Genomic DNA, 25413 nt, shown 5'->3' with positions numbered 1-25413 from the left:
GGACCAGCAAATGCAAGAAATTTTTAGTGATGACGTCATAATACAAACAAACTTCACGTTTTATTTTTAACTATAGGCTAATCTTTTCTTTGAAAAATATATTGCTTGAATATACACTAATAGTTTAATTAGGCCTTCATGGATACCCTAAAACTGGCTCACGTACCCCCAAGGGGTCCATGGACCCCAGTTTAAGAACCCCTGCCTTAAAGGATAAATGCTACATTACGAGTTTCACAAAATATTTTTTGATGAATAGGGTATCAACTGAAAGAAGTTAACGAGAAAGATGAATTTCGTTAATGAGAAAGGTGAGGGATCCGATTTGCCCCGGGGGTCCGTTTTGCCCCGCTTTCCCCTTATTTATTACAGTTTTAATTTAATTGTAATTGTATTGTATTTGAGACATTTTCATTCTGTGTAATTCGAATTGTAATTCGAATTTGCTGAAATTTTTGCTCACTACATTGATTTCGAGAACATTAAGTTTGGATAATTAATGTTTCACGGTGGTTATTTTCTTTGGGAAGCCATAAGACAAACTGCTTTCCATATTTTCAGCTGCAGAAGAAAAAGTAAATTGCAATTTTATTATTGTAATTCATGTATTTGATTGCAGTTTTTAATTGTAATAGTAATGTAATTGAAATATTTAAGGGTATAATTGTAATTGCAATTGAACTTAAATAATGCAATTAATCCAACTCTGATGTGAACATCGTTACCTCAAAATGCCTGCTGTCATTGTTATAGGTGAGGTGTTAGAAAACCGAGCTGATGCCTATGAACGCTGATGTGGCTATATCCTTTTGTTTTGTGCGCAATTAAGTTTGGCGACAACAAATGTTTTTTCTTCTAGGTCGTTGTTTTTTATTATCAGCACTTCCTTGTTTTTTATGCTATGTTACCGACTATGCAGCATTTTAAATTTGTTGTTGTTTTTTAATAAAGATTAACTATTTATTGTACAAAACTTTTCTTATTTTACGTGAGGCAGAAAACTATTGAATTTATATATATATTCATTGTGTCCAAATACTAAACATAACAGTAATTGTTTTATTTACAACAATTTAGGGACCCGAAAACAAAAAGTGAAGGAAAAAAACACGATGAAACAAAATAGTTAAAAGACTAAAAAAATGTCAACAAGTTTACCCAGTTCTGACACATAAAAATGTAACTTTATAACAGTATTTGTCTTATTCAAAAACTGAAAACACATAGCACTGTTGATAAAATGTATTGTTAATATTGACAGTTTATAAAAATGTAGGTAGCTGAAAATCCTAAAAATATAGCGATCAATTTTAAATGACTTACGGGGAAAGCGAAAGGAAGAAAATGAAAAAAACGTCCACAAAGAAAATTAAAACCAAAGCTAAAAAAGAGAAAATGTGCACTTTCGGCGTAATACGGGCGTAAAAGTTGTTCCCTTGTAATGACAATTTTACTTTGTTTTTTACAAAACACAACGTGCAAAAAATAAACATACAAAGAATTTGAACTTTTTTTTAAACGGATGGATTGAAATTCCAAGCTTGCGAGTACTTTAACACAAAAAAACAAACAAGCTAAAAATATATCCACATTCCCTTAGTATCCCCACACTAAGCGATTTCCAAAGTATTTTCAGTAACGCAGTGCCCTAAGTGGTCTCCAAACCCTGTGCCATAACTCACCATATTCCTGCTTTTTAGTACGATTTATGTATTTCATATTATTTACAATGAAGTCACACTAATAACCGTGACTAAACTGCATCATCTGCACCAAATTCCTGTTTTTGTGCATAATTGACGCATATTCGCTCGAGTTACTTTGTTCCAATATTATTTAAAATGTTTTTAATTATCTGACACAAAAGTGGGCCGCAATATAAATCCTCAATCCATTTTATTTAAATTGAAAAGGTTGGAGACCACTGCCCTAAGCAATTCCTCAAGGGCAGATCTCAGCAATTCTTAGAGCATGACGTCACTCGTATCAGAGCTGAAGGTTATTCCCCGCCGATGACGAAACGCCGGTTCCGCTGGTGGTGAAGCTGGCGTCGCCCGAATATCTCCAGCACACCACTTTCTGGCAGAAGCTCTTAAGCGTCTTTTTCGTCTCTTTGCGCATTTTGCTGAAATTGGAAGTTGGCAACACGTTTAGGTTGTTGGTATGTCCGATAATATCGGATCGGAGCCGATACCCTATATGCCCAGTGGTAGCATTGACACTCGTTCGATATTAGGTTTATATCGGTGCCGATCTGACACCAAATTAATCTGGTATTTACGCCATAATCACCATCAAACGCAGCTATTTTACCTTGAAAGGTAAATTTATGAAAATATGTCAAGTTAATAACTGCCATTTTTTGACTTGGACTTTATTTATTTTGGGATTAGGTAATTTCAGAATGTTTTAAAACCAGCAATTAGCACGGACAAATCATAAAATCAGCGCTTTTAAATTCTTCACATACCTCGAGGCTAAATTGTAGAACACCGGGTTAAGGCATTCGCTCGTCCTGAGTGCGATGTAAACGATTGCACCAAGGATCCAGTCTTTCTCCTTCTCGGCTTGCGTAATGGAAGGGTTGCTGAGCGTGTAGTAGTGGAAAACTACACGAAGGTAAGTAACATTTTTGTTATATTGCAAAATAATATTTTTTGTTAAAAGAGCAGTGATTTTGCTGCGTTATTGTTTTCGAAGAGGCTATTTGCCTGGTTAGCATAGTAATGTAAATGGATTAGGAGATAAATCATAGACATTAGGTTAAAGAAAATCAGGTTAAACATGGCTTACCCCGGTACCATTTCAATCAAAAGGCTAACATTTACCATAACCTAAAGTCCTAAACCCTAAAGATTATGCAAATGTTTTAAGAATATCAACGAATAATAAGTAAACGATGCTTGTTGAAATTGTTTAAATTTTTAAATTAGCCTGCTGAGTTTAAGAGTGATTCTAGTGTTATGTTATATTCTGAGAAAACAGGTCCCTAAGTGGCACAAAATCGTTACAAAAATTCCAAATTTGCTTTGTGTAGATAAGATTAGATCTCAGCTTAAAAAAAGATCAGTCAGTGACCTGTCTGCGGAATGTAACCGATCAAAAACGATCCGACAATGAGGGAAAGTTGAAGAATGATCTGATCTTCTTTTCGTCTCCTTTTCGCTTCAAGCGTCGTTTTCTCGTTAGAAGAAGAAAGTCGTTTGGCTGAAAAGTGTTGGAATGTTTAGGGCTGTACAAAGGCTCTTATATGAGTAAAAGTCTGTTCATATACAACGATGATTAAATGAAATTGCACTTTAGTCTGGCCGGTGTAGCACGGGATCAGTTTTTCGACAGCTTACTAAGTCAAATTGAAAAAAAAAACGAAAAAAAAACAAAAAACGTGGTGACGTGGTGACAGTTAAAAAAACCTTTGGTTGTCAGATGAAAGTGTTTTAGCATTCACTTAAAGTTTGTTTCTTTGCAATTTTTTACTCTTTTCGGGTTTTATCCCATTTGACGTCCTAATTTAATAACACGATTAAAATGCGTGCCATTTTTTATTAGGTCGTGTGCCGCGTGTTTGACACCCCTGCTTTAGATATAGGCCTTGTGTACTAACGGTAATTTGCTCCTAAATCCGTCAAACGGAAAATACATAACTATTCAACTTTCAGCCCCGGTATATCGTCAAAATGAACAGTACAATTATGCCGTAAGGCTCATACCTTTGGAAACGGCCTTTTCTCGGGTCTTTCGCATCATGTGTATCTTGACTCCGATCAGGGTGGAAAGTACGATGACCAGGAAGAAGGGAACGTAAAACATGATGACGTATCCAACGTAGGTGAAAAGCTTGAACTCCGGGATCCTGCATTTAGAAAGGATATTACTGTAAAATGCGCAGGTTGTTGGTAAAAAATATAATTTGAGTTTACGAATCGCAAAGTAGAACTTTCCTAGCTATTTGAAACACATTACAGTTCGCGAAGCAACATCTTCTAACCTTAAGCGTATAGGAAACCTTCTTTTTTATTTTAATTTGAATGCACCAAACGTAAGGCCATTTTATCCATTGGAATGCGCCCTTTTGGGAATTTTGGGAATTTGGTATTGTATCATTTTTTTACAAATTCAAGCTTTATGAGTCAAAGATGTACTGTTTTTCTATTAGAGTTCAGTTTTTCTGAAGGAAACTCAGTATTAGTTATGTTCCATGCAGTCTTTCAATTTCTATCGGGCTGATCATTTTTACCCGCATAAAACGCTTAAAACTATTATTTAAACTGTTTTAACAACGAAAAATGCGGGATCGTCTTGTGTTGCTTTGTGTTTCAACTTCCTTGTGTGACGTATTTTGTCGTGCTAATTGTCGATTACTAAGTTTAGTTGTGAATTGTAATTAATATGCACACTATTTATTTTGCAGTAGTTTATCTGTAAATTAAATGTATGTGCGCGCGCGTGTAAATTCCCTTTTTAAGGATAGTGAATGACTCCACGTGTTTTGAGTAAAATGACTAGACTCGACTTAACTCGTTTAGACAAATTATTGGCACATTTTATATTGTTTATTTCTTAATGTTAATTTTTGCCCCTGTGTTAAATACCTCTGTAAGACGCTCCGTAAAGTAGGCCTAATTAAGTTTTCGGCGCAAAAATACGGCCACAAACTCCCCTTCTCTCTGAAGCACTTCACCGTTTCGGGCTACGAAAAAGGGAGCCGGCCAAATTAATGCGGATCCTTTACCTGGCCCCACAAACTGACCGCTATTGTTCTAATAAGCACCGACGTAAGTCATATAGGCACGACGCATAATAACTCACTGTTGTTTATTGAGGCAAGGATCCACTCACGCAAAAACAGCGGTTTGCTTTACTTAGACAGAACGCGCACGCTCGCACATACGCTTATTACTACTTGTCCGGCGTGTGTGTGCGGCGCGCGCACTACGTTCGCCTCTGCTGCTTTTTTTGCGGAAAATCACGCGGGTTCGAATTGGTGTGAATACTTCCGCATATATTAATAGACTGCCCCGCAGACAGTAAAAGTTAAAGAAAAAATCGTGCTCCAAATCAAGACGAAACTAAATTTCTGACATATTTGAAAAAACGTTTTATAGTTTTACCTTATTTATTTATTTATCACTCTAAGCCTGAGGGTTTGAATTGTCACTTTTCGCATAGTATTACAAGACTTAGCATGCGTGATCTGTTTTTAACATGCCCGAGCTTATCCATGTTACTTATTCGTGAATGGTAAGTTAAATACAAAATGCCTTACAGTTTATAGCGTTTTGTCCGCATATACTTGGTTTGAGATTAGTGTTATAAATGTTGCTTAAAGATCAACAGTCAAAACCAAGACAGTAGTAAGATTTAATAAAATACAATACTTGAAATGCTGTATAGAGATATCTAGTATAATCGAGCGTAAAGTGCATTTACACACATAGTTTTCATCACTTTCGGGCGCTCAGTAATGGTTTTTCTTCAAGAGCCACACGATACCGGCTAACAACGTCACGGTATTTACAATATGTCTTTACAAGCCTTTATTGAAAAGGCGAGACAAAGCAAAGTAACGTAAAACTTAATCAAATACAATTAACAGATATCTAATATAATAAATTTACACTTACAATTTTTTTCCGCATGTTTTCATTAAAATCTACATTTTAATTGACGATAACTTCAAAGTGCGTACCTAAGCCTTCAATAAACAGGTGAGACGAAACAAAATAGCACGATACGAAATCAAAGCATCTGGAACTTTAAATAAATCCACAGCCGCCTTACCACTCTGCGTTCAATGTACAGGATGGCCATTTGGAAGTGGGAGAGTCAACACTCCTGTCTCGCTTGGAAGCACCAAACCAGATCACTATTGGGATGAATCCAGCACAGAATGAACAGAACCAGATCACGGCGATTACAATCTGAAGAAAGTGTTTCGAAACATGTTTGGTTGCTTGGAAGCTGTTGGAAGTGTAGCAATATTTACACAATACTTAAAATTGCGCATTACAAGCTTAAAGACAGTGTTGTAAAATGTAAACAAATCATTTTGAAATGGCTTGAGTCTCAGTCAAGTCATTTGTAAAATAACCCAAGTTCAAGTCAAATATTTTGCGAAAAATATAAATTATATTTTTTTTTGCGAAAAATAATAAGTCAATTCCAAGTCAAGTGGTTGACATAAAAATCACGCTTAAAACTAAAAAAATGGTGAACTCGTCCGATTACTAGCCACAACTCGATTGAAAACAACAAAAACGCAATTTACCGCAAACAAAATTGTGTAAAAGGTGTAAAAGTGCACTTAAGTCAAGTAATCTACTTAAGTCATTACACCACTGCTAGAAGGGGTGTCGCGACCCATTATTTACGTCGACTCGAATGACGTCACTCGCTGACTTGCATGACGTCACCTACCACATTGGAATGACGTCACTCACCGCCGCGTGCTTTGTCTTGATGGCGCTGAAGCTGTGAGGCCACTGGACCGAGACAAATCTCAGCAGGGCGAAAAGCAGGATGTGAGTGGAGGTTACGAACGAAGTCCAGATGTCAAAGCCCCAAATCGTCTGAGGTAAAAAGCAATACTTTGAAATATATCATGTTTGCTAAATTTTTATCAATTTTATTGACGAATTTCAACAAATTAGTGTAAACTTTCAAATAAAATCCTTTCAAATTGTCAAAAAAAATTTAGTTAAACTGAAAAGATCTTGTAAGTTTTAAAAATAGCCCTTAAATCTAAAAAGTGCTAGATAGGGTTAATTTAAAACAAGCGCCAATCTACAAACAGCAGATAATTTAAAATTATTTTTTTCATTTAAAAATTTTCTCTCGTTAGACCTAATTGTTAGCTTACCGATTCAACACGGTTAAGTAACAAGTTCGATAACATGAATAAAAACTGCAAAACTTGCTGTGAGTCTGATCCCGCCTAAAGGTAAATTTAATTTCACTCATAACATAATTTTCTCACCGTTAAAAAATTGCTGTTTACCGACCCTTAAAGAATCGCCTACGTTTCGTGTACAGTATACAGTATACAGATTAAATCCTATCCTCGGTAAAACCGGTTAAGTCAAGCGTATCAAAGTGCAACATGCATTCCTACAAACCAGTGTTTTAAACAAGTCATTTGTTAAATACTTTGTCAAGTGTGTTTTTCAAATAAAAAAGAAGTCCCAGTTCAATTTCTCAGTTACCCAATTCAAGTCTTTTTCTAGTCAAGTATTCGTAAAATATAGTACGTTTATGAGCAATAATTCAATTACAAAAGAAAATTCAGCAATCATATCGTTTTACGTGCGAAACATTTTACCAAAACCAGTTTGGTCAAGTCACTCGGAAATAGAGACTTGAATACACTTAAGCCAAGCACTTAAGTCATGTCACAGTAATTGACTTAAGTCGTTACAACAGTGCTACAAACTCACGAAACAAGCAAGAAACTTACCCGACATAAAAAGTCGGACAGGACCCAGTCGTCGAAGCCCCAAGTTCTCCTGTAGGCGAACAGCGGGCTTATGATGGCCGAAGTCAGATCGGAGACACACAGGCTCACGATAAAGTGGTTGAAAACAGAAGTTCTGAAATTCGATCAATTAAAGTTGGAAGATTTTTTAACACTTGTTCCTAAACCCGGTTAGGCTACGATTAATTCGAATATATTATTTATTTCTAATGAATTTTCATTTTGACTTGGATGCTGACATCGGATAAATCAAATTGTATTGAATTATTATTTATGGAAATGTTTTACAAACTAATAAAACTTTAGCAATGTAAATAATAACCAATTTATGTGCGCACGCTTTGTAAACTTTGCGTTAAAAAACATTTCGTTTTACAAAGAAGAAAATTAACAGAATTTTACAATTGTAAAACGTTCATTTCATCTTTCATATTAGGCGAGAGAGCTTCAAAATGGTAAAATGTGTACATTTTTTTGTGTTGGCGCCAATGGTTTTCGCGCACTCTTTTGTATAACGACTTAGTTTAGTATTTCTCCAAATACCAAGCGCAAAAATAACAGAGAAGCTTTAGCCAACTCATTCCCTTCACTATATTTTGTAATTGTGAACAAAACATAAGACGACATCTATAAATTCATTTTTATTTATTTTAAATAATGTTTTTTTTTTACAGTTAGCTTAAATTTTGGTTCAATCTTGCTCAAATCTTATCATGTGAACTATACTGAAGTCGTCGACCCAACCAATTAAAATCAAAGAAGCGAGCGCGATTTTTTTGTTTTGTTTAAAAGACAGCCTTAAAACGTAAACGAACCGGACGTACATCAAATCATTGTTTGTTTTCGCACTTACGTAGCTATAATAGTCAAAAGTATTTGAAATGGACTCGTGTCCAGTTTGTCAAAGAGCCGGTGGGCCGGATGAATCACCCACCGGCCGTAGGTTGCCGACCCCTGGCTTGGTCGGTATATTTATCCTAGACGAGGTAGGTCATATGAGATCGAGTAACGCACCGCCTCTGAATTATTGAAACTAGAAAAACATCGCGACACAATTGAATAAACTCGACTGGTTTAGCTACTGCTCATATAGTTCAAACGTACCTGTCGATCTATATTTTTGGCCAACTTTAACTATACGTAAACGCAAAATTTTTTGTGCTTCGCGCATATAATACACAATTAGAGCTTCACTGTGTTATTAATTTCCGGGTAATTTCCGTTGTTAATACCGTTATTAAAATCGTCGGCGGTATTTGTAAATAGCAATTATATAATAAAGTTTTTATTGAAATTGTGATGTAAAAGTGATTAAACTTATAAAAAACAATGGTCTTGTGAAAAAGGGGCGCTGGTCCAGAATCCTACCACTTTTATTTTACAGTAACAAAACGAATTGTCAAAATTGTACCACCTCCACCACAAACAAAAGGTTTAAACATTTACCTCTTATACCTACCTACTAAATAAACCTACCAGCACATACAAGTTGTAAAACTGTGTAGAATGATGAAAGTGAAGTATATGCCTGACGGGGGTCTTTAACCGTGATCACGTAGGCGGTTGGCCCAAGGCGAGGCCTTGCCATTGCACTTCGGCTTGGCTGACCCTTGCGATTACCCCAAATGCGGGTAACTCGGCCGTATAATTTCTGTTAGCGGGGTGTGCGTTCGCGCAAAACCCCATACAAAGAACAAAAACAAAACAAAAAAGTAAAGTATATGTTTTGACATTTAGTTGAGTTTGTATATATTTATTTTAGTTTATGCACAGCACTTATACTCCGCACGGGTTATTTGGGTTTAAATTGAGTAAGGGTATATTTATAATTTATAATGAATGTAAGTTTTGGAGGTGGTTGTTTGTAGGCATGTGGGTTACGGAGAAGAAAAACCGACTACATTTTAAAAGGCTGTGTAGTTGAACCCACTTGGTGGGTCGGGATCTAAAGATGGGGTCCGATGAAGAGGGATCTTGATATGTGGCGTTGCTTTTTCTTCTTGATATCAGGTGATTCGGAGCTTCTGTATCGCTTTGTTGTCGGAGTCGATGTATAAAAGGGTTCTTCTGGTAAGATAGGGGTGTTTTCTTGTGGTGGTGGTTCTTTTTGTGTTAAAGGAGGTGGAGGTTCATCTGGGTGCTCTGGAGACATATGAAATTGCTCTTCCCATGAAGAGGAAGAGTCAGAGAGGATAATGGGTGGTTCTTCGTTTTGGATGCTGGGTTGTGTCGTGATGTGAAGGATCGCAATGTCCAGGGATCCTGGCTCTTCAGGATCAGGAGTTTTTCCTGTTATATTCAGCGGAGGTGGTGGCGGTGTTGGTGGATGTTGGGTGGGTAGATCGGTGTGAGTGATATGTGGGTTCTCGTTCGGTATATTCCTTTATTTATCTATACGTTCCATCTTTAATATTCTATGTACCTGCGGTGACGGCTTTAAAACCCTACTTTCTTTTTACGCCTTTTTTTTCCTTCCGCAACCCATCACCCTATGTTGGTGTTACCCCTCTTTTAATCGTACCCTCTTGTTATACCTTTCGTGCGCCATCTTTCCTATTGCATATATTTCTCAAATAAACCTGTACCTTAAAATTTACACAGTCCCCACAAATAAAGAAAAAACCACCGGCACTCGGCCGAAGAGGCTTTAAACAAATGATGAGGCCAGTCATACCCAAACCATCCCACGCCAGTACCTCCCCTCCCTGTATGGATTCCGTGCCTTTCCTCATTGAAGGATTGGTAGACGGTTGTCCGGAGGTGGAAGCCCTCATTTCAAATATAATAAATAAAATTACATGGGAATCCATTCGGTTTAAAGTAATAACAATGACTAAAATTTGAGTTTATTGCCTAAAAATTAAAAAAAAAGTAGAATGATGAAACTTGGAAATACGGTCTGAACTATTTGAAGAAAACAGAGGCTGTTTCTGACTGCCTGTTTTTTTTTAGTGTTTTTAACCTTTAATGAAAAAATGTAGACTGACGGTGTTGTATAGAGATAATAAAAACGTGTTTTTGTACATTTAGATAGCTTCTTATTCGGTACCAAAACATATCAATATTTGCCTATTACACGAAACATTGACTAATTTTCCGCAAAAAAAAATCCCCTACTCCGCTTTGCAACTCGGACCCTACCTTCGTGGTGGCACCTATTCCCTGGTAGAGACAGGTTTAATAAAGGGCTTGGCTCAGACCATCACTAACCGTGTTGTGGTATTTCCGGCCTTTTTCTTCAGTTGGAAGAATCGAGCCAAAACACTTACTACAACTTACATTCTATCAGCTAAGTTCCGCAGGCGAAGAAAAAAAAATAATTTTACGGTCTTTAGTTAGTTAAAAAAACGCACTTCGCTTTGCAACAAACGGCAGGTAACTGTATGTTGAGATTAGTTTGTTATTATCTTGGCCTGAATTTTTCAAATGGTTTGCTTTAATAAATTAATCACAATTTACCAAACTCTTTGAAGCAGAACATTTTAGTTAATGTTTGCTACACTTTCGACCAACAAACGAAAGTTTTTTCAAACAGTTTATAAACTTAATTTAACATTGAGGTTTTGCATTACAACAAGCTAATAACACCTGACTTGTGGCTTTTGGGCGCAGCAAATTGCTCCCGTTAAGAGCTTCACTGGATGGGAATGTATTTGGCAACTCGGCTAAGTGCTTACTGTCAATTGTTGCTTTGTAGCATTAAGTTTTGGCGGTGAATTAATCTGCACGCAGAAAATCTGACATTATCAGAATAAAAAATACTGAATTAAATTAACAACTGATAAATATTGAAAAAAAATTCACTGGGATTTTTTTTTCGGGGAAAAATCCCCGGGGATTTTTTTTCAAATATTCGCAAAAATTGAAAAAAACTTTAAAGTCGTTTTTTGGCCTTATTTTAAGTGTTAGGGGGCTGAAACTTTACCATGTTGTTTCTACGCCCAAGGCGCGTCTACACACCAAGTTTCGCCCAAATCGGAGATGGTCGATTTAAAAAAAATGCCAAAAATCGCGTTGTTTTGGATAATTTTTATACAAAATGTCCATTTTCTCGTTAATTATAAAGAATTGGACTATACAAGTATGACTGTTGGATTCATATTGTCCTGACGCATCTTCTGTGAAAATTTTAGCCAAATCGGAGCAGGTCGAAAAAAATTCGAAAAAAATCGCTGGTATATGAGCGTCGAAATTGGCCAATTTTGCCGATTTAGCCCTATGTTATAAGATAGGTAATACTGATGATGTGAAATGCGCTATAGTCAAGCGTTATATCAAACAGACAATTCTCGTTCTTATAACTATTTGTAGGCTGCGATAAGCTTCATGCCGTCAATCTGTTATTTAGAAGTCGTTTTGGGAAAATTGTTGATTTTGAAATCCAACGTAAGATGAACTGTGTATATTCACCAGAAGTATTTTAACCACCAATCTTTAGAATCCACAAACGCTACTGTTTTTGAGAAAATGACTTCAGAATGAATAAATGATAATTTGCGGTTTCTCCAAGTGCGTTTGGACAAACTGCCAATATTTCGGCTGGCCCATAAAATATATTTTTTTTTATTTCTTAGTATAAAACAAAATGTTATTTTTCTAATATATTTTTTGTAAGTTTTTTTCTTAATTTAAGTTCGTTTGTTTCGAAGATAGTTTTAAGTTTCTTTAACAGAGTTTTTTTTTTTTGAGGGCTCAGGTACCTTAGGGGTGGTGGGGTAGTTTTTTAGTGAGTTGTTATTTGTAGGCGCGATGTTTGTAACTTTGTAGTAATAGTCTGCCATATCCAGAAAAACACTTTGTTGGTTTATGCAGCGACCGTTTTCATTGATTTCCACTCGTTCCAATGTAACTTTTAACAACAATCAACCTGCAACCAACTAACTATAATGGCACTTGACCTACGAGCAGTCTTCTTCCAATCGCCCAACGAAGTAAAAACCTTAACTTCCTAGATCGAACAAGCTCGCCCAAGGTTTAAGGCTTTTGCATAAACGTCAAGCAGCACTTGCCCAATCTTGAAGAAGACATCTTCAAACCTTAAATTTCGTTTTAAGTAATCCGCGATTAAACTTTCGTTTGTTGGTTGGCGACGAAGAGCTTGGTTTTTCGGTAGAAGGACCCAAATAGAGAGAATTCAAAGTTGTTTATTTTCGTTTCTATTGTTTTTCACATTTATATTTTTGCGGAAGCCGCTTTCACAGTTTAAAGCAGATGATGTCAGTTGACTAAAAAGTTAAAACAAACACTTTTAATTTTACTTTTAAACGTTACTTCTGAAGTTCACAATGTAAGAAGGGTACAACATTATTTTCTTCTTTAATTAATGGGCCGTATAATAACTTAATTTTGTCATTTCTCTTTTTCATTTTAAGTATCCACGCCTGGGTTAAACCCCACCAGGTACGATATCGCCGAAGACAAACCGGTTTACTTTGTTGTCGGGCATGTTTTTCGTTAATAAGTAATCTGCGTTTAAACTTTAGTTTGTGGGTTGATTCTCGCTAAAAATATGAATTAAAATATTATTATTATAATTACAACGTTTCACGTAAGCGACAACACGGTGTTGTTGTTTTTTTTTTGTTTTATTTTTTTTATTTTTTTATAACGCAAGTTTTTTTTTTTCATTATTATATACTGGTCTATAGGCAAAAAACTAATTACACCCATATGTTTTTTAAAAAAATAAGAAAGCTTTTCATTAATTTTGAAAAACATAAATGCGAAAGCTATAATTCTACAATAAATCAGTGTTATTGCCTTGGTTATGGTTTCCTCATGGGTTTGTAAATAAGTTTTTATTTTTATTGGTTTGTAAATAATTTTTTTTTTTTTTTTCTTTTTGCTAACTAAAAGAAAGTAAGAGTAAACTAAAAGGGGTAGTGGCCTTATCTTCCATTGGCCAAAAAGGAGGCCGGGATTGTCTAAATAGTAGTGTCAGTAGTAGTAAGAATTTTAGTTTTTATACAGGCCAAAACAACCCGGTTTTACCCGGGAAAAAAATGCCAAGAGACAAACCCCACAGTTATCCAGTTAGAGACAACAGTCACGAAATTTTTTTTACACGTTGCAAAGTCGGCAAACTGTGTGCCGCAGAGCCAATTTTAGCGGGCCGTGAGTCACTTTTGAATTGCTTAGTTTTATAATGTATTTGTGGGCCGTGTGATAGTCGTGCATTCATTGCACTTCTTTTAAAAGTTGGTGTGGCAAATGTGAGAGGCTGTCTAACTATATTTATTGCCAACTTAAACTGTAAGTAATTGAAAAGATTTTCGCGCTTCGCGAGTATATTCTTCGTTTTATATTATGTTTTACATTATGATATGGCAGTGTTTTGGGCAACAAGGCGCCGTGTAATATTTCACCTTAAAATCAAATATCCTAAATCCGTCACTTTTTCGTAGTGGTTTACGTAGTGGGCCTTCAGAAGCTCTGAAAAGGCTACTTTGGGCCGCGACAAAAAAAGTTTGCCGACCACTGTATTAGGCATAGGAATGCGCATTCCCTACCAATAAGTATACGTTGTGTTGGCATTTGAAGTTTGAAGGTAGTTTCTAAACTGTGTGCCTCTTAACACCTGTTTGCCTCGAGAGGTTGATAAGTGTAAAACTATAAGATTTTGTCGTGATTAAATAAAATCTATTTGTATTAGAAATCGGCATGCTGACATATTCATGCGATACCTAAATGCACACTATTCGTATAACTGATAACATTAACACTGATGATGCCATTTATATGGCGAAATGCATATTTGTATTAAAAGTTTTAGACATTTGTTGACTGATTTTTGTTCGGAGCGGTGCACTTCTCAAGCTTTTATTTAAATTTTAAAACTCTCATCGTCGTCATTATGTGTTCTGTTGGAGGGCAAGATTCTGTTGTGGACGCACATACTGAACTGATATCATAATGATTTTTTTAAACCTTTTTTGGCTGCCATCAACAATATTAAAACGCGACTCAAATTTTAGTGGGGACCCTTAAAAGTTAAAAAACACTGTTTTACCGAAATGTCCTAGCGTGTATATAGCCCGGTCTGAACTATTTCTGAACTATTTGAAGAAAACAGAGGCTGTTTCTGACTGCCTGTTTTTTTAGTGTTTTTAACCTTTAATGAAAAAATGTAGACTGACGGTGTTGTATAGAGATAATAAAAACGTGTTTTTGTACATTTAGATAACTTCTTATTCGGTACCAAAACATATCTATATTTGCCTATTACACGAAACATTGACTACTTTTCCACAAAAAAAAATCCCCTACTCCGCTTTGCAACTCGGACCCTACCTTCGTGGTGGCACCTGTTCCCTGGTAGAGACAGGTTTAATAAAGGGCTTGGCTCAGACCATCACTAACCGTGTTGTGCTATTTCCGGCCTTTTTCTTCAGTTGGAAAAATCGAGCCAAAACACTTACTACAACTTACATTCTATCAGCTAAGTTCCGCAGGCGAAGAAAAAAAAATAATTTTACGGTCTTTAGTAAGTCAAAAAAACGCACTTCGCTTTGCAACAAACGGCAGGTAACTGTATGTTGAGATTAGTTTGTTATTATCTTGGCCTGAATTTTTCAAATGGTTTGCTTTAATAAATTAATCACAATTTACCAAACTCTTTGAAGCAGAACATTTTAGTTAATGTTTGCTACACTTTCGACCAACAAACGAAAGTTTTTTCATACAGTTTATAAACTTAATTTAACATTGAGGTTTTGCATTACAACAAGCTAATAACACCTGACTTGTGGCTAATTGCTCCCGTTAAGAGGTTCACTGGACGGGAATGTATTTGGCAACTCGGTTAAGTGCTTACTGTCAATTGTTACTTTCTAGCATGAAGTTTTGGCGGTGAATTAATCTGCTCGCAGAAAATCTGACATTGTCAGAATAAAGAATACTGAATAAAATTAAAAACTGATAGATATGGAAAAAAAATTCACTGGGATTTTTTTTCGGGGAAATCCCCGGGGATTTTTTTTCAAAAATTCGCAAAATTGAAAAAAAAATCAAAAAAACTTCAAAGTCGTTTTTTGGCCTTATTTTAGTTGTTAGGGGGCTGAAACTTTACCATGTTGTTTATACGCCCAAGGCGCGTCTACACACCAAGTTTCACGCAAATCGGAGAAGGTCGATTTTAAAAAAATGCCAAAAATCGCGTTTTTTTGGATAATTTTTATACAAAATGTCCATTTTCTCGTTAATTATAAAGAATTGGACTATACAAGTATGACTGTTGGATTCATATTGTCCTGACGCATCTTCTGTGAAAATTTCAGCCAAATCGGAGCAGATCGAAAAAAATTCGAAAAAAATCGCTGGTATATGAGCGTCGAAATTGGCCAATTTTGCCGATTTAGCCCTATGTTATAAGATAGGTAATACTGATGATGTGAAATGCGCTATAGTCAAGCGTTATATCAAACAGACAATTCTCGTTCTTATAACTATTTGTAGGCTGCGATAAGCTTCATGTCGTCAACCTGTTATTTAGAAGTCGTTTTGGGAAAATTGTTGATTTTGAAATCCAACTTATGATGAATTGTGTATATTCACCAGAAGTATTTTAACCACCAATCTTTAGAATCCACAAACGCTACTGTTTTTGAGAAAATGACTTCAGAATGAATAAATGATAATTTGCGGTTTCTCCAAGTGCGTTTGGACAAACTGCCAATATTTCGGCTGGCCAATAAAATATTTTTTTTTTATTTCTTAGTATAAAACAAAATGTTCTTTTTCTAATATATTTTTTTAAGTTTTTTCTTAATTTAAGTTCGTTTGTTTCGAAGATAGTTTTAAGTTTCTTTAACATAGTTTTTTTTTTGAGGGCGCAGGTACCTCAGTGGTGGTGGGGTAGTTTTTTATTTAGTGAGTTGTTATTTGTAGGCGCGATGTTTGTAACTTTGTAGTAATAGTCAACAACAGTTTTGTGATTTCCACTCGTTCCCAATGTACTAATAACAACAATCAACCTGCAACCAACTAAGTACAATGGCACTTCGCTTACAAGCAGTCTTCTTCCAATCGCCCAACGAAGTAAAAAACTTAACTTCCTAGATCGGACAAGCTCACCGAAGGTTTAGGGCTAAACGTTTTTTTTTTGCGTAAACGTCAAGCAGCACTTGCCCAATCTTGAAGAAGACATCTTCAAAACTTAAATTTCGTTTTAAGTAATCCGCGATTAAACTTTCGTTTGTAGGTTGGCGACGAAAAGCTTTGTTTCTCGGTAGAAGGACCCAAATAGAGAGAATTCAAAGTTGTTTATTTTCGTTTCTATTGTTTTTCACATTTATATTTTTGCAGAAGCCGCTTTCACAGTTTAAAGCAGATGATGTCAGTTGACTAAAAAGTTAAAACAAACACTTTTAATTTTACTTTTAAAGGTTACTTTTGAAGTTCACAATGTAATAAGGGTACAACATTATTTTCTTCTTTAATTAATGGGGCGTATAATAACTTAATTTTGTTGTTTCTCTTTTTCATTTTAACTAATAATAATCGCGCCTGGAATAAACCTCACCAGCTACGATACTTTTTTTTTTTAAGACAAACTCGTTTACTTTGTTGTGGGGCATGTTTTTCGTTAATAAGTAATCTGCGTTTAAACTTTAGTTTGTTGGTTGATTCTCGCTAAAATATGAATTAAAATATTATTATTATAATTACAACGTTTCACGTAAGCGACAACACGGTGTTGTTGTTTTTTTTGTTTTATTTATTTTTTTTTATAACGCAAGTTAGGTTCAATGTCGTGGACAAGTATATATATATTTTTTCATTATTATATGCTGGTCTATAGGCAAAAATCTAATTACACCCATATGTTTTTTAAAAAAATAAGAAAGCTTTTCATTATTTTTGAAAAACAAAACATAAATGCGAAAGCTATAATTCTACAATAAATCAGTGTTATTGCCTTGGTTATGGTTTCCTTATGGGTTTGTAAATAAGTTTTCATTTTTATTGGTTTGTAAAATAAGTTTTTTTTTGCCAACTAAAAGAAAGCAAAGAAAGTAAGAGTAAAGTAAAAGGGGTAGTGGCTTTATCTTTCCATTCGGCAAACAGTAGGCCGGGATTGTCTAAATAGTAGTGTCAGTAGTACTAATATTTCTCGTTTTTATGCTGGCCAAAAAAACGCGGTTTTACCCGTGCAAAAACGCCAGGAGACAAACCCCACAGTGATCCAAGACCACTGTCAGGAAATTTTTTTTACACGGCAAACTGTGTGCCGGAGAGCCAATTTTAGCGGGCCGTGAGTCACTTTTGAATTGCTTAGTTTTATAATGTATTTGTGGGCCGCGTGATAGTCGTGTTCATTGCACTTCTTTTAAAAGTTGGTGTGGCAAATGTGGGAGCCTGTCCAACTATATTTTTTGCCAACTTAAACTGTAAGTAATTGAAAAGATTGTCGCGCTTTGCGAGTATATTCTTCGTTTTATATTATGTTTTACATTATGATATGGCAGTGTTTTGGGCACCAAGGCGCCGTGTAATATTTCACCTTAAAATCAAATATCCTGAATCCGTCACTTTTTCGTAGTGGTTTACGTAGTGGGCCTTAAATAGCTCTGAAAAGGCTACTTTGGGCAGCGACAAAAAAAAGTTTGCCGACCACTGTATAAGGTATACGAATGCGCATTCCCTACCAATAAGTATACGTTGTGTTGGCATTTAAAGTTTGAAGGTAGTTTCTAAACTGTGTGCCTCTTGACACCTGTTTGCCTCGAGAGGCCTATTTTGCCTCGAGAGGTTGAAGTGTAAAACTATAAGATTTTGTCGTGATTAAATAAAATCTATTTTTATTAGAAATCGGCATGCCGACATATTCATGCGATACCTAAATGCACACTATTCGTATAACTGATAACATTAACACTGATGATGCCATTTATATGGCGAAATGCATATTTGTATTAAAAGTTTTAGACCTTTGCTGACTGATTTTTGTTCGGAGCGGTGCACTTCTCAAGCTTTTATTAAAAAAATTAGAACTTTTATCGTAGGCATTATGTGTTCTGTTGGAGGGCAAGATTTTGTTGTGGACGCACATACTGAACTGATAACATAATGATTTTTCTAAACCTTTTTTGGCGGCGACCAACTATATCAAACGGCGACTCAATTTTTAGTGGGGACCCTTATAGGTTAAAAAACATTGTTTTAACGAAATGTCTTAGCGTGTATATAGCCCGGTTACTTGGCTAGTTGCGATTGGATATGTATGGTGATGTGCTAAGGTACTTTAAAGCAAGACATCCGACCTATTTCTATGTGCCGCGAGTTAATACTATTATCTTAAAGCGCTGTCATAGCAGCTAGAAAAACACTTTGAGGGACGGCCAGTGAACCACAACTGACACGTTGTGTTGCCACACAGCTACGTCACGAATCAAAACAGTCGCGCGAAGTGCATTGTTTACTTGGAAGTAGACACTTGTTATTAAAACCTACCGACTACATGCATTTACGACAACGACCAGGGTAACCTATTGATACAATACCTTAACTATTTTCTCATGCAAAATCGCATTTTGCTTTTTTTTTGCAATGAAATTATTGCAGCTTGAATTTGAGTCACGGACGGAACTGCGCTGTGAAAATATGGCTAGATGTCAGTTTATTCTGCTTTTAACCGAACACGAAATGTTAAGCGTAGGAACTGTAAAAAGCACCCGCAATATTGTGATGTAAGGAAAATTGAAAAAAAGTTTTGATTTTCCCGGTTTCCTTCAAATACTTGGTCTTAATTGTTTAACTATTGCTATACAGCAGTGTTTCTCAACCTAGGGTCGCGACCAAAAGTTTGGTGGTCGTCTAATTTAGTTGAGTCGCCCACTGCAATAGGTTTAAGTTTGTTGAGATCGGTTCTGAGCAAGATTTCTTTAGAAATTTGAGAAAATTAAGAAAGCACTACAAAGACAATACTCATATTGCAATTTTATCAAATTAAATCCGAATTCTTTAATGCTGTTGGTTTTAGTTTTAGTTCACTTCCAAAAATTCCGTTGTAGAGAATTGGGTGGCCAAAGCTTCGCAACTAGACTTAACCATAAGTATTAGTATCGCGTCGAAAAACGGTCGAGAAACACCGCCATACAGCATATAGGCTTTTGAAAAAAAAATGACGATACTTACTTGAGTTTTTTTGACGTCATGATGACGACAATGGTGGTGACGTTGGCAACGATTCCGAAGAGAGAGAGGGGAAAGAGGATGACTGCATTCAAGATGACCCCAGCCGTGGTGAATGGGGGAATGTAGGGGCTGCGTGAAAAGGACATAAAGTTAGAAGTTTATTCTAGTTTTTGTATCTAGATTACAATTAAAATTAGAGCATTTCGGGTTTTGTTTCAAATTAGATCAGAACTAGAGTCAAAATCACGGTATTACGCAGTGCCGCCATACCTTAAGTCAACGAAGTTCCTAAGTCACTTTTTCCAAATGACGTGACTGAGACTCAATTATGTCAAATAACTTGGGTAAAATTGAATTGTTTCTAATAAATAATTTTTTGTAATAGAGTTTAGTTTTTTGCTCATAAAACAATGTGCATGCTATATGTTTCGTTTTTGATACTTTTTACTTGGATATTTTGCTTAAGTTTGCTAATTTTCATAGTTTAAAGTTTTATTTTCATATTAATGACTTGCCTTGAAGATGATTTGCTCTAAAAATGACTTGACTATATTTGGTACATTATTTGGACTGGGACTTGTTCATTTTTGCAAATGACTCGACTGGAACTTAAGTTGTTTTAAAATGTCTTGTTTACAACGCTGATATTACGAGTTGAACATATCTAACTTCAAAGAAAATTTTTTTTAAACCGCAAATTCGGTTATACGACTTAGTTTCATGCTGTTTTTCTGTCCGCATTTACAGTTTCGATTAAATATTAGTCAGCGCATGATAGCGGTTCAGTAAGAATAGCTTTGTCAACCGATAAGTGACGCAACCCGTACACTACGGTAAGTTCGATTCATAAGGACGTGATCAGGAATTACGCATTGGATTAGTTATTGCGTTGGTCGCTTATGCAAAACTGTACTCAACAAAAAAGGAAACCTTTAGTAGGGTAGTGTCCAACCAATTAATGCGCAATGACGTGGAATAATCGACTGATTTGGTTAATCTGTCGAAGGCTTCCGGTGTACTACGATAAGTAAGCTGTAAACGTTGATCAAAAAGCGACTTCAGAAGGGCTAGATCACAGTTGTTGAATGTGTGTGTATCTTTCACTGACTTCAAAGACTCCGTTTATTGATAACAAGTGTTGAAAGACTCACTTTTTTTCTTTCTTCATCAGAGCAAAAAATGCTTGTCTACATGCCACCAAACTGTATCATACGCTCAGCCATAGGTTCAATTGAACGTTAGTCACCACATAACGAAGGTTTAGCAAGGTTTGCTTTATCATATTATGCAAAACCTATACAGTTCCAAAGACACCTAACAGCGTGTGACGAATGCTCTGCAAAAAGCTCTTTGTGATTCAATCTTTGACGCAAGCGCTGTTTTACGCTAACACGCGGCTCAGAACAGACGTAAATAGTAGGATTTACGTTTACTGGGTTGATTAAGCATTGTGCTGTAGGGGATTCACAAACGTTCAGTCGCCTTACAAGGCAATACTCCAATTGTTCGGCTTCGGCAATGCTGTAATCTCACACGCTGCTAAATGATCGGAATATTGCCCCAATAATAATTTCCGCAGTGTTGTTTGGCGCGATGCGTCAGCCTGTAATGTGGGAATGTGATCTTTCGCCAGACTTGAAACTCGATTGAATAACCAGTTGTACGTAATTACTCAAATTACGAGTAATACGCAATTACTGGTCCGGCGAACCGGCGGTCGTGAGTTCGAACCTCGCCGAAGGCTATAGTTGTTCCTCTAGCCTGGTCTTGCTTGTAGCACAATCCTGTTCAGGCTGACTGATTCAGTAAGCCTCTCCAAAAGCATCTTGTGAACTATATATGTTTGCCGTTATCGTTGGCCACGACTCCAGAAGGGTTTGAATACAGTATACACATTGTGTATATGTATGTTTCAAGTACTGAAACGACGATTAATTCGCTCTTCTCGTTGTAATAGCAGAGTGTTAAGATCTTGTTTTCATTCGCAATGCCCTTTTGACGGTTTTTAAGTAATTGGCCACTTTCACCGACCTTGTTTAACCATAGCGGCCCACTTATACCGACGATTTGTTTTTTGGGTGTTGTTGCAAACGAATTAAAACAGAACCAATGGAATTTAATTTGAATTCCCAGCCGGCACATCTTAAAATTCACAGTGCCTTTGGGCTGGAATAGCAAAAAATGTATAGCAAAAATAAAAGCAGCAAGGTTTAACATGTTATGCTTCTATTAGCCTTAACCAATATTGAAAGAGCTTAGCAAAAAGTGTATGACGGACATGACAGAACGTCAAAGCCCACTGGTTATGAAGCGTAGGCGTTATAAATACACCACCGCATATCACTGTGGAAAGCTACTCTCTTAGATAAACCTATTCTCGACGAAATGCAAAGTGTAACTTCATTTGTAGGTCAGTGATTTAGTACGAAATCGTATAAATGTTGGGTTAAATTTTGATCAACAAATTACTGAACTTAAACAACTGACCCAAACCACAATTATAGATAGTCGGTTTTAGGTATAGCTTGGCTGCATATATTACAATTCAATACTAAATCTCTATGAATACTTTGCAGTAAAGACGAATAACCTAAAACTATCCATAAAAAGTTAACTAACACTCTGCGAAAACAACCAAAATATACGATACTAGAATAGAGTTTTGAATGCTAACAGTCTACTACATGTCGCCATGAAACTGGCGAAACATTACCAAAATGAGAAAACACTAAGTTACTTACACACGGGTAACATTTTCAACGAGGTAGGTCGTAACACTTCCAGCAGCAGTCGTATTCCACGATTCCATGATCAATCACAAAACCAGCCTCGAGTATCTGTAGTCCTGTCCAGAGTTGGGTCAATTACATTAATTCAGTTTAATTACAATAACTCTCCTAAATGTTTCAATTACATTGCAATCACAATTACATTAAAACTGTAACTAATTACATCAATTACAATTTTCGGCATTGAAACTTTAATTCTCTCTATGTCAATGTATTGAACCAAAATTAGCAATTTACATTCAGAATTATACAGAATGAGAATGTCCCAATTACATTACAATTACAATTAAAACCTGTAATTAATTGCATCATTTACAAATTACAATTGAACCAGCTCTGGTCCTTTCTATGCACAACGCACAACAGCGTATAGTAGTAGTAGTAAGTCAGATCAGCAGCGGGCCTTTGCGCAGCGTTGGCGCACAGAGAGTGACGTCACGCTGCGCGCTTATGACGCGACAAACGCCTTCGCGGCTTCCGCGATTGCGCCAGCCGAGTTTGCGCGACATTTGTCGGGCCGAGGCAAAAACTGATATTGCTTTCCGACGCCTGTTCGCTTTTTATTGCGCCTTTATAAGGTTCCTAGATTCATTCCCACGAATGCGGCTATTTTGGGCCCGGGGTGCAACGGTCTTTATGTCGGAGTCGTGTGCCCGCGGTTAGGGGGGCTATTGACATGGCCCAGACGCCAATAAGGCCGCGGAGAGGTCGGGCAGCGGTCAAGGTAAAGATTTTTTCTTGACCGGTTCTTTAATGATGTTTTGTGGTTGGTTAAAGGACACAGGTAAAAATTGTATTGCAAGCAAAACAGCCTGCCATGTACTTTGTGAAGTTTAAGCCTTCATGTTTTACAAACGAAGCTAAACTTTGACCAAGTGGTATATTTAAGGCCAAATATTTATGAACCATTATATTTTATTAACATTTTTTTGTAAAAGTTTTTTTTTTTTTTTTTTTTACCTCCGGAAATATAACACGGGGAAATTTCAAGCTAAGTGCTTCCCTTTGGTTGGTAAAAGTTTGCCGAAACGGTCGGGAACGGTGTTCTTGGAAAACTAGATCTCTCCCGGTAAAGAAGTTTTCACAGGTTGGGCCTAAGCTGTATCAAAAAAAATCCTTTTTTACAAGACCATATCATTTTTTTCACCAGCTACCTTCTCCTTAAACGTATTTAAACTAAAGGTTCAGTTACATATGCATATAGCCAACATCGAACGCTAACTTAAGGTTTTCCCTTAGGTTACTTGTTTTGAGCATCTCGTTATGACGTAACATTGTGACGTCATCCATGAAATTTTTTCGCCGTTACAGTAAAAAATGCCATCCTTCTGGTACGAAATTTACTCTAATTTCGCCCTTGCTTCGACTAAGCCGCTGTGTTATAAGTTGGACAAGTTGTTTCCAAACTGTGTGCCGTGGCATATAACCTAAGTGTGACAAGAAACACTCTTAACGTACTCCGAAACTTTTTGAAATTCATAGTATTACGATGATTCGCCGCGTATAAAAGGCGATTGCAAAGAACGATATTATTGCGTTGTACAAAGTGTGCGGCAAGTGTGATTTTTCTTTTTTTTAAATGTTCCGCAAGCTAAAAAAAAAAACGGTCCAACGCCCTAAGAGATTGGCATAAATTTATTTGTGCTTTACGTACGAACATACCTAAATTCTTTGTCGTGTTGCGTTAAACGTGTATCAGGCATAGCCCCTGATAGGGCTCATTAAAATGTCTAAAAATATGAAAACCAGCCATAACTTTAACAAGTAAGAACATTATTTTTATATCTCAAGCCATAGTTTTCACAGAGCGTGTTCTTGCTCAGCTTAAAGCAGAATTTAAATGAGCGAGAAAGGCATTTAGTCAGCACTACAAAGGACATAATGGCGGGCCTAAAGCACGACAAATCAAAAAACATGTTGTCTGTTTTGAATGCTTTTACAAGGCCGAGCAGAGAATAGGAAAAAAACAAAAATCATATATCCCGAATACGTGATAAATGAAAACAACAAAGTTAATGGTTATGGCCTAGGTCACTTCTAGTCGTATTTTAATAAGTCATAAATTGACGATTCAAAAGGTTTGTGCTATTGACTGATGTTTTACGAATGCTGCGCACATTTTCCTTTAATTTCAGTGAATCGCATTTTGCAATAATAAAATCGTTTAAAAAACATGTGTTTGTTTTGTTTATAATTGAAACGGATAAAAATCACACCAAAAAAATTGCCAAATTCTACGGTGCATTATTATTACACAAAAAAATTAAAAAAAAAACAACAATGATAACCCAAATGTTTTTACGCAAAAAAACAAAAAATTGAAAAAGCAATCAAAACGGCAAAATAACCGGACGATTTGCTTGGGATTCGTGTGAGAATTCGTCGACCACAATTCGGGCCTCATCGGATGCAATCGTCCAGTAATTAGCCGGTCCTTGGTGGTTTCGTGCGTCAAAGCATACAGGGCGTCAAGTCGGTTTGGCTATACAAGGAAGAAGAATTTCCACCTTGGTACGATTGCATGTTTTGGTTCAGTCCGCCAATTCGTTTGCAGATGACTACAGTAATTATAGGCTTCACGAAATCATCAGTAAAAACACATTACCTTAAGCCGTAATTGTTGATCAAAAAGCAGCCTTCAGAAGGGCTAGATCACAGTTGTTGAACACATGTGTATCTTTAATTAAAACAACATATTGTCGAGTCGTTGGTTTCTGTTTAGCTTAGAATGTTTCCACTTTAGAATGCTGTAGTTCACAGCTGCCGAGAATAGCCAAAAAAAATCATATAATTCTGTCCTCTTTCGATTGAGTGTTTACACCAGTGATTCCCAAACTGTGTGCCTCGAGAGATTGCCAAGTGTGCCGCGAAACTTTTTGCAATTTTTGAAAATAGAGTATTTCTATGACCAATAGGCGGCATACACGCAAGCATTTTAAACTTAAATACGTACTATTACAAAATTGATTATATTCTTATTACAAAATTGATAATTTTGAGACATTTATGTATAGTTGG

The 25413-nt window shown here is 36.3% G+C and overlaps 1 protein-coding gene and 1 non-coding gene across 2 annotated transcripts; one reads left to right on the top strand and one right to left on the bottom strand.

The window, feature by feature from the left end:
- Positions 1-1081: 1081 nt before the first annotated feature.
- On the bottom strand, positions 1082-22539 carry LOC146131983 (growth hormone secretagogue receptor type 1-like). Its single transcript, XM_083396549.1, has 9 exons — positions 22348-22539; positions 19607-19735; positions 7454-7586; positions 6441-6569; positions 5782-5921; positions 3711-3853; positions 3079-3207; positions 2471-2609; positions 1082-2125 (listed from the first exon to the last, which is right to left on the bottom strand). The coding sequence occupies exons 1-9, from the start codon at positions 22413-22415 to the stop codon at positions 1987-1989; spliced, it is 1149 nt and encodes a 382-aa protein (XP_083252675.1). The 5' UTR covers positions 22416-22539; the 3' UTR covers positions 1082-1986.
- Positions 8992-9156, top strand: LOC146131984 (U1 spliceosomal RNA). The gene has a single exon (XR_014501711.1). It is a non-coding gene; the product is annotated as a U1 spliceosomal RNA (small nuclear RNA).
- Positions 22540-25413: the final 2874 nt, after the last annotated feature.

Source organism: Ascidiella aspersa, chromosome 9 (assembly GCF_963924565.1).
Source record: "Ascidiella aspersa chromosome 9, kaAscAspe10.2, whole genome shotgun sequence".
In the NCBI taxonomy this organism is placed as follows: domain Eukaryota; kingdom Metazoa; phylum Chordata; class Ascidiacea; order Phlebobranchia; family Ascidiidae; genus Ascidiella; species Ascidiella aspersa.
The sequence above is the reverse complement of the archived record's forward strand: the minus strand, read 5'-3'. Positions and strand labels throughout refer to the sequence as shown.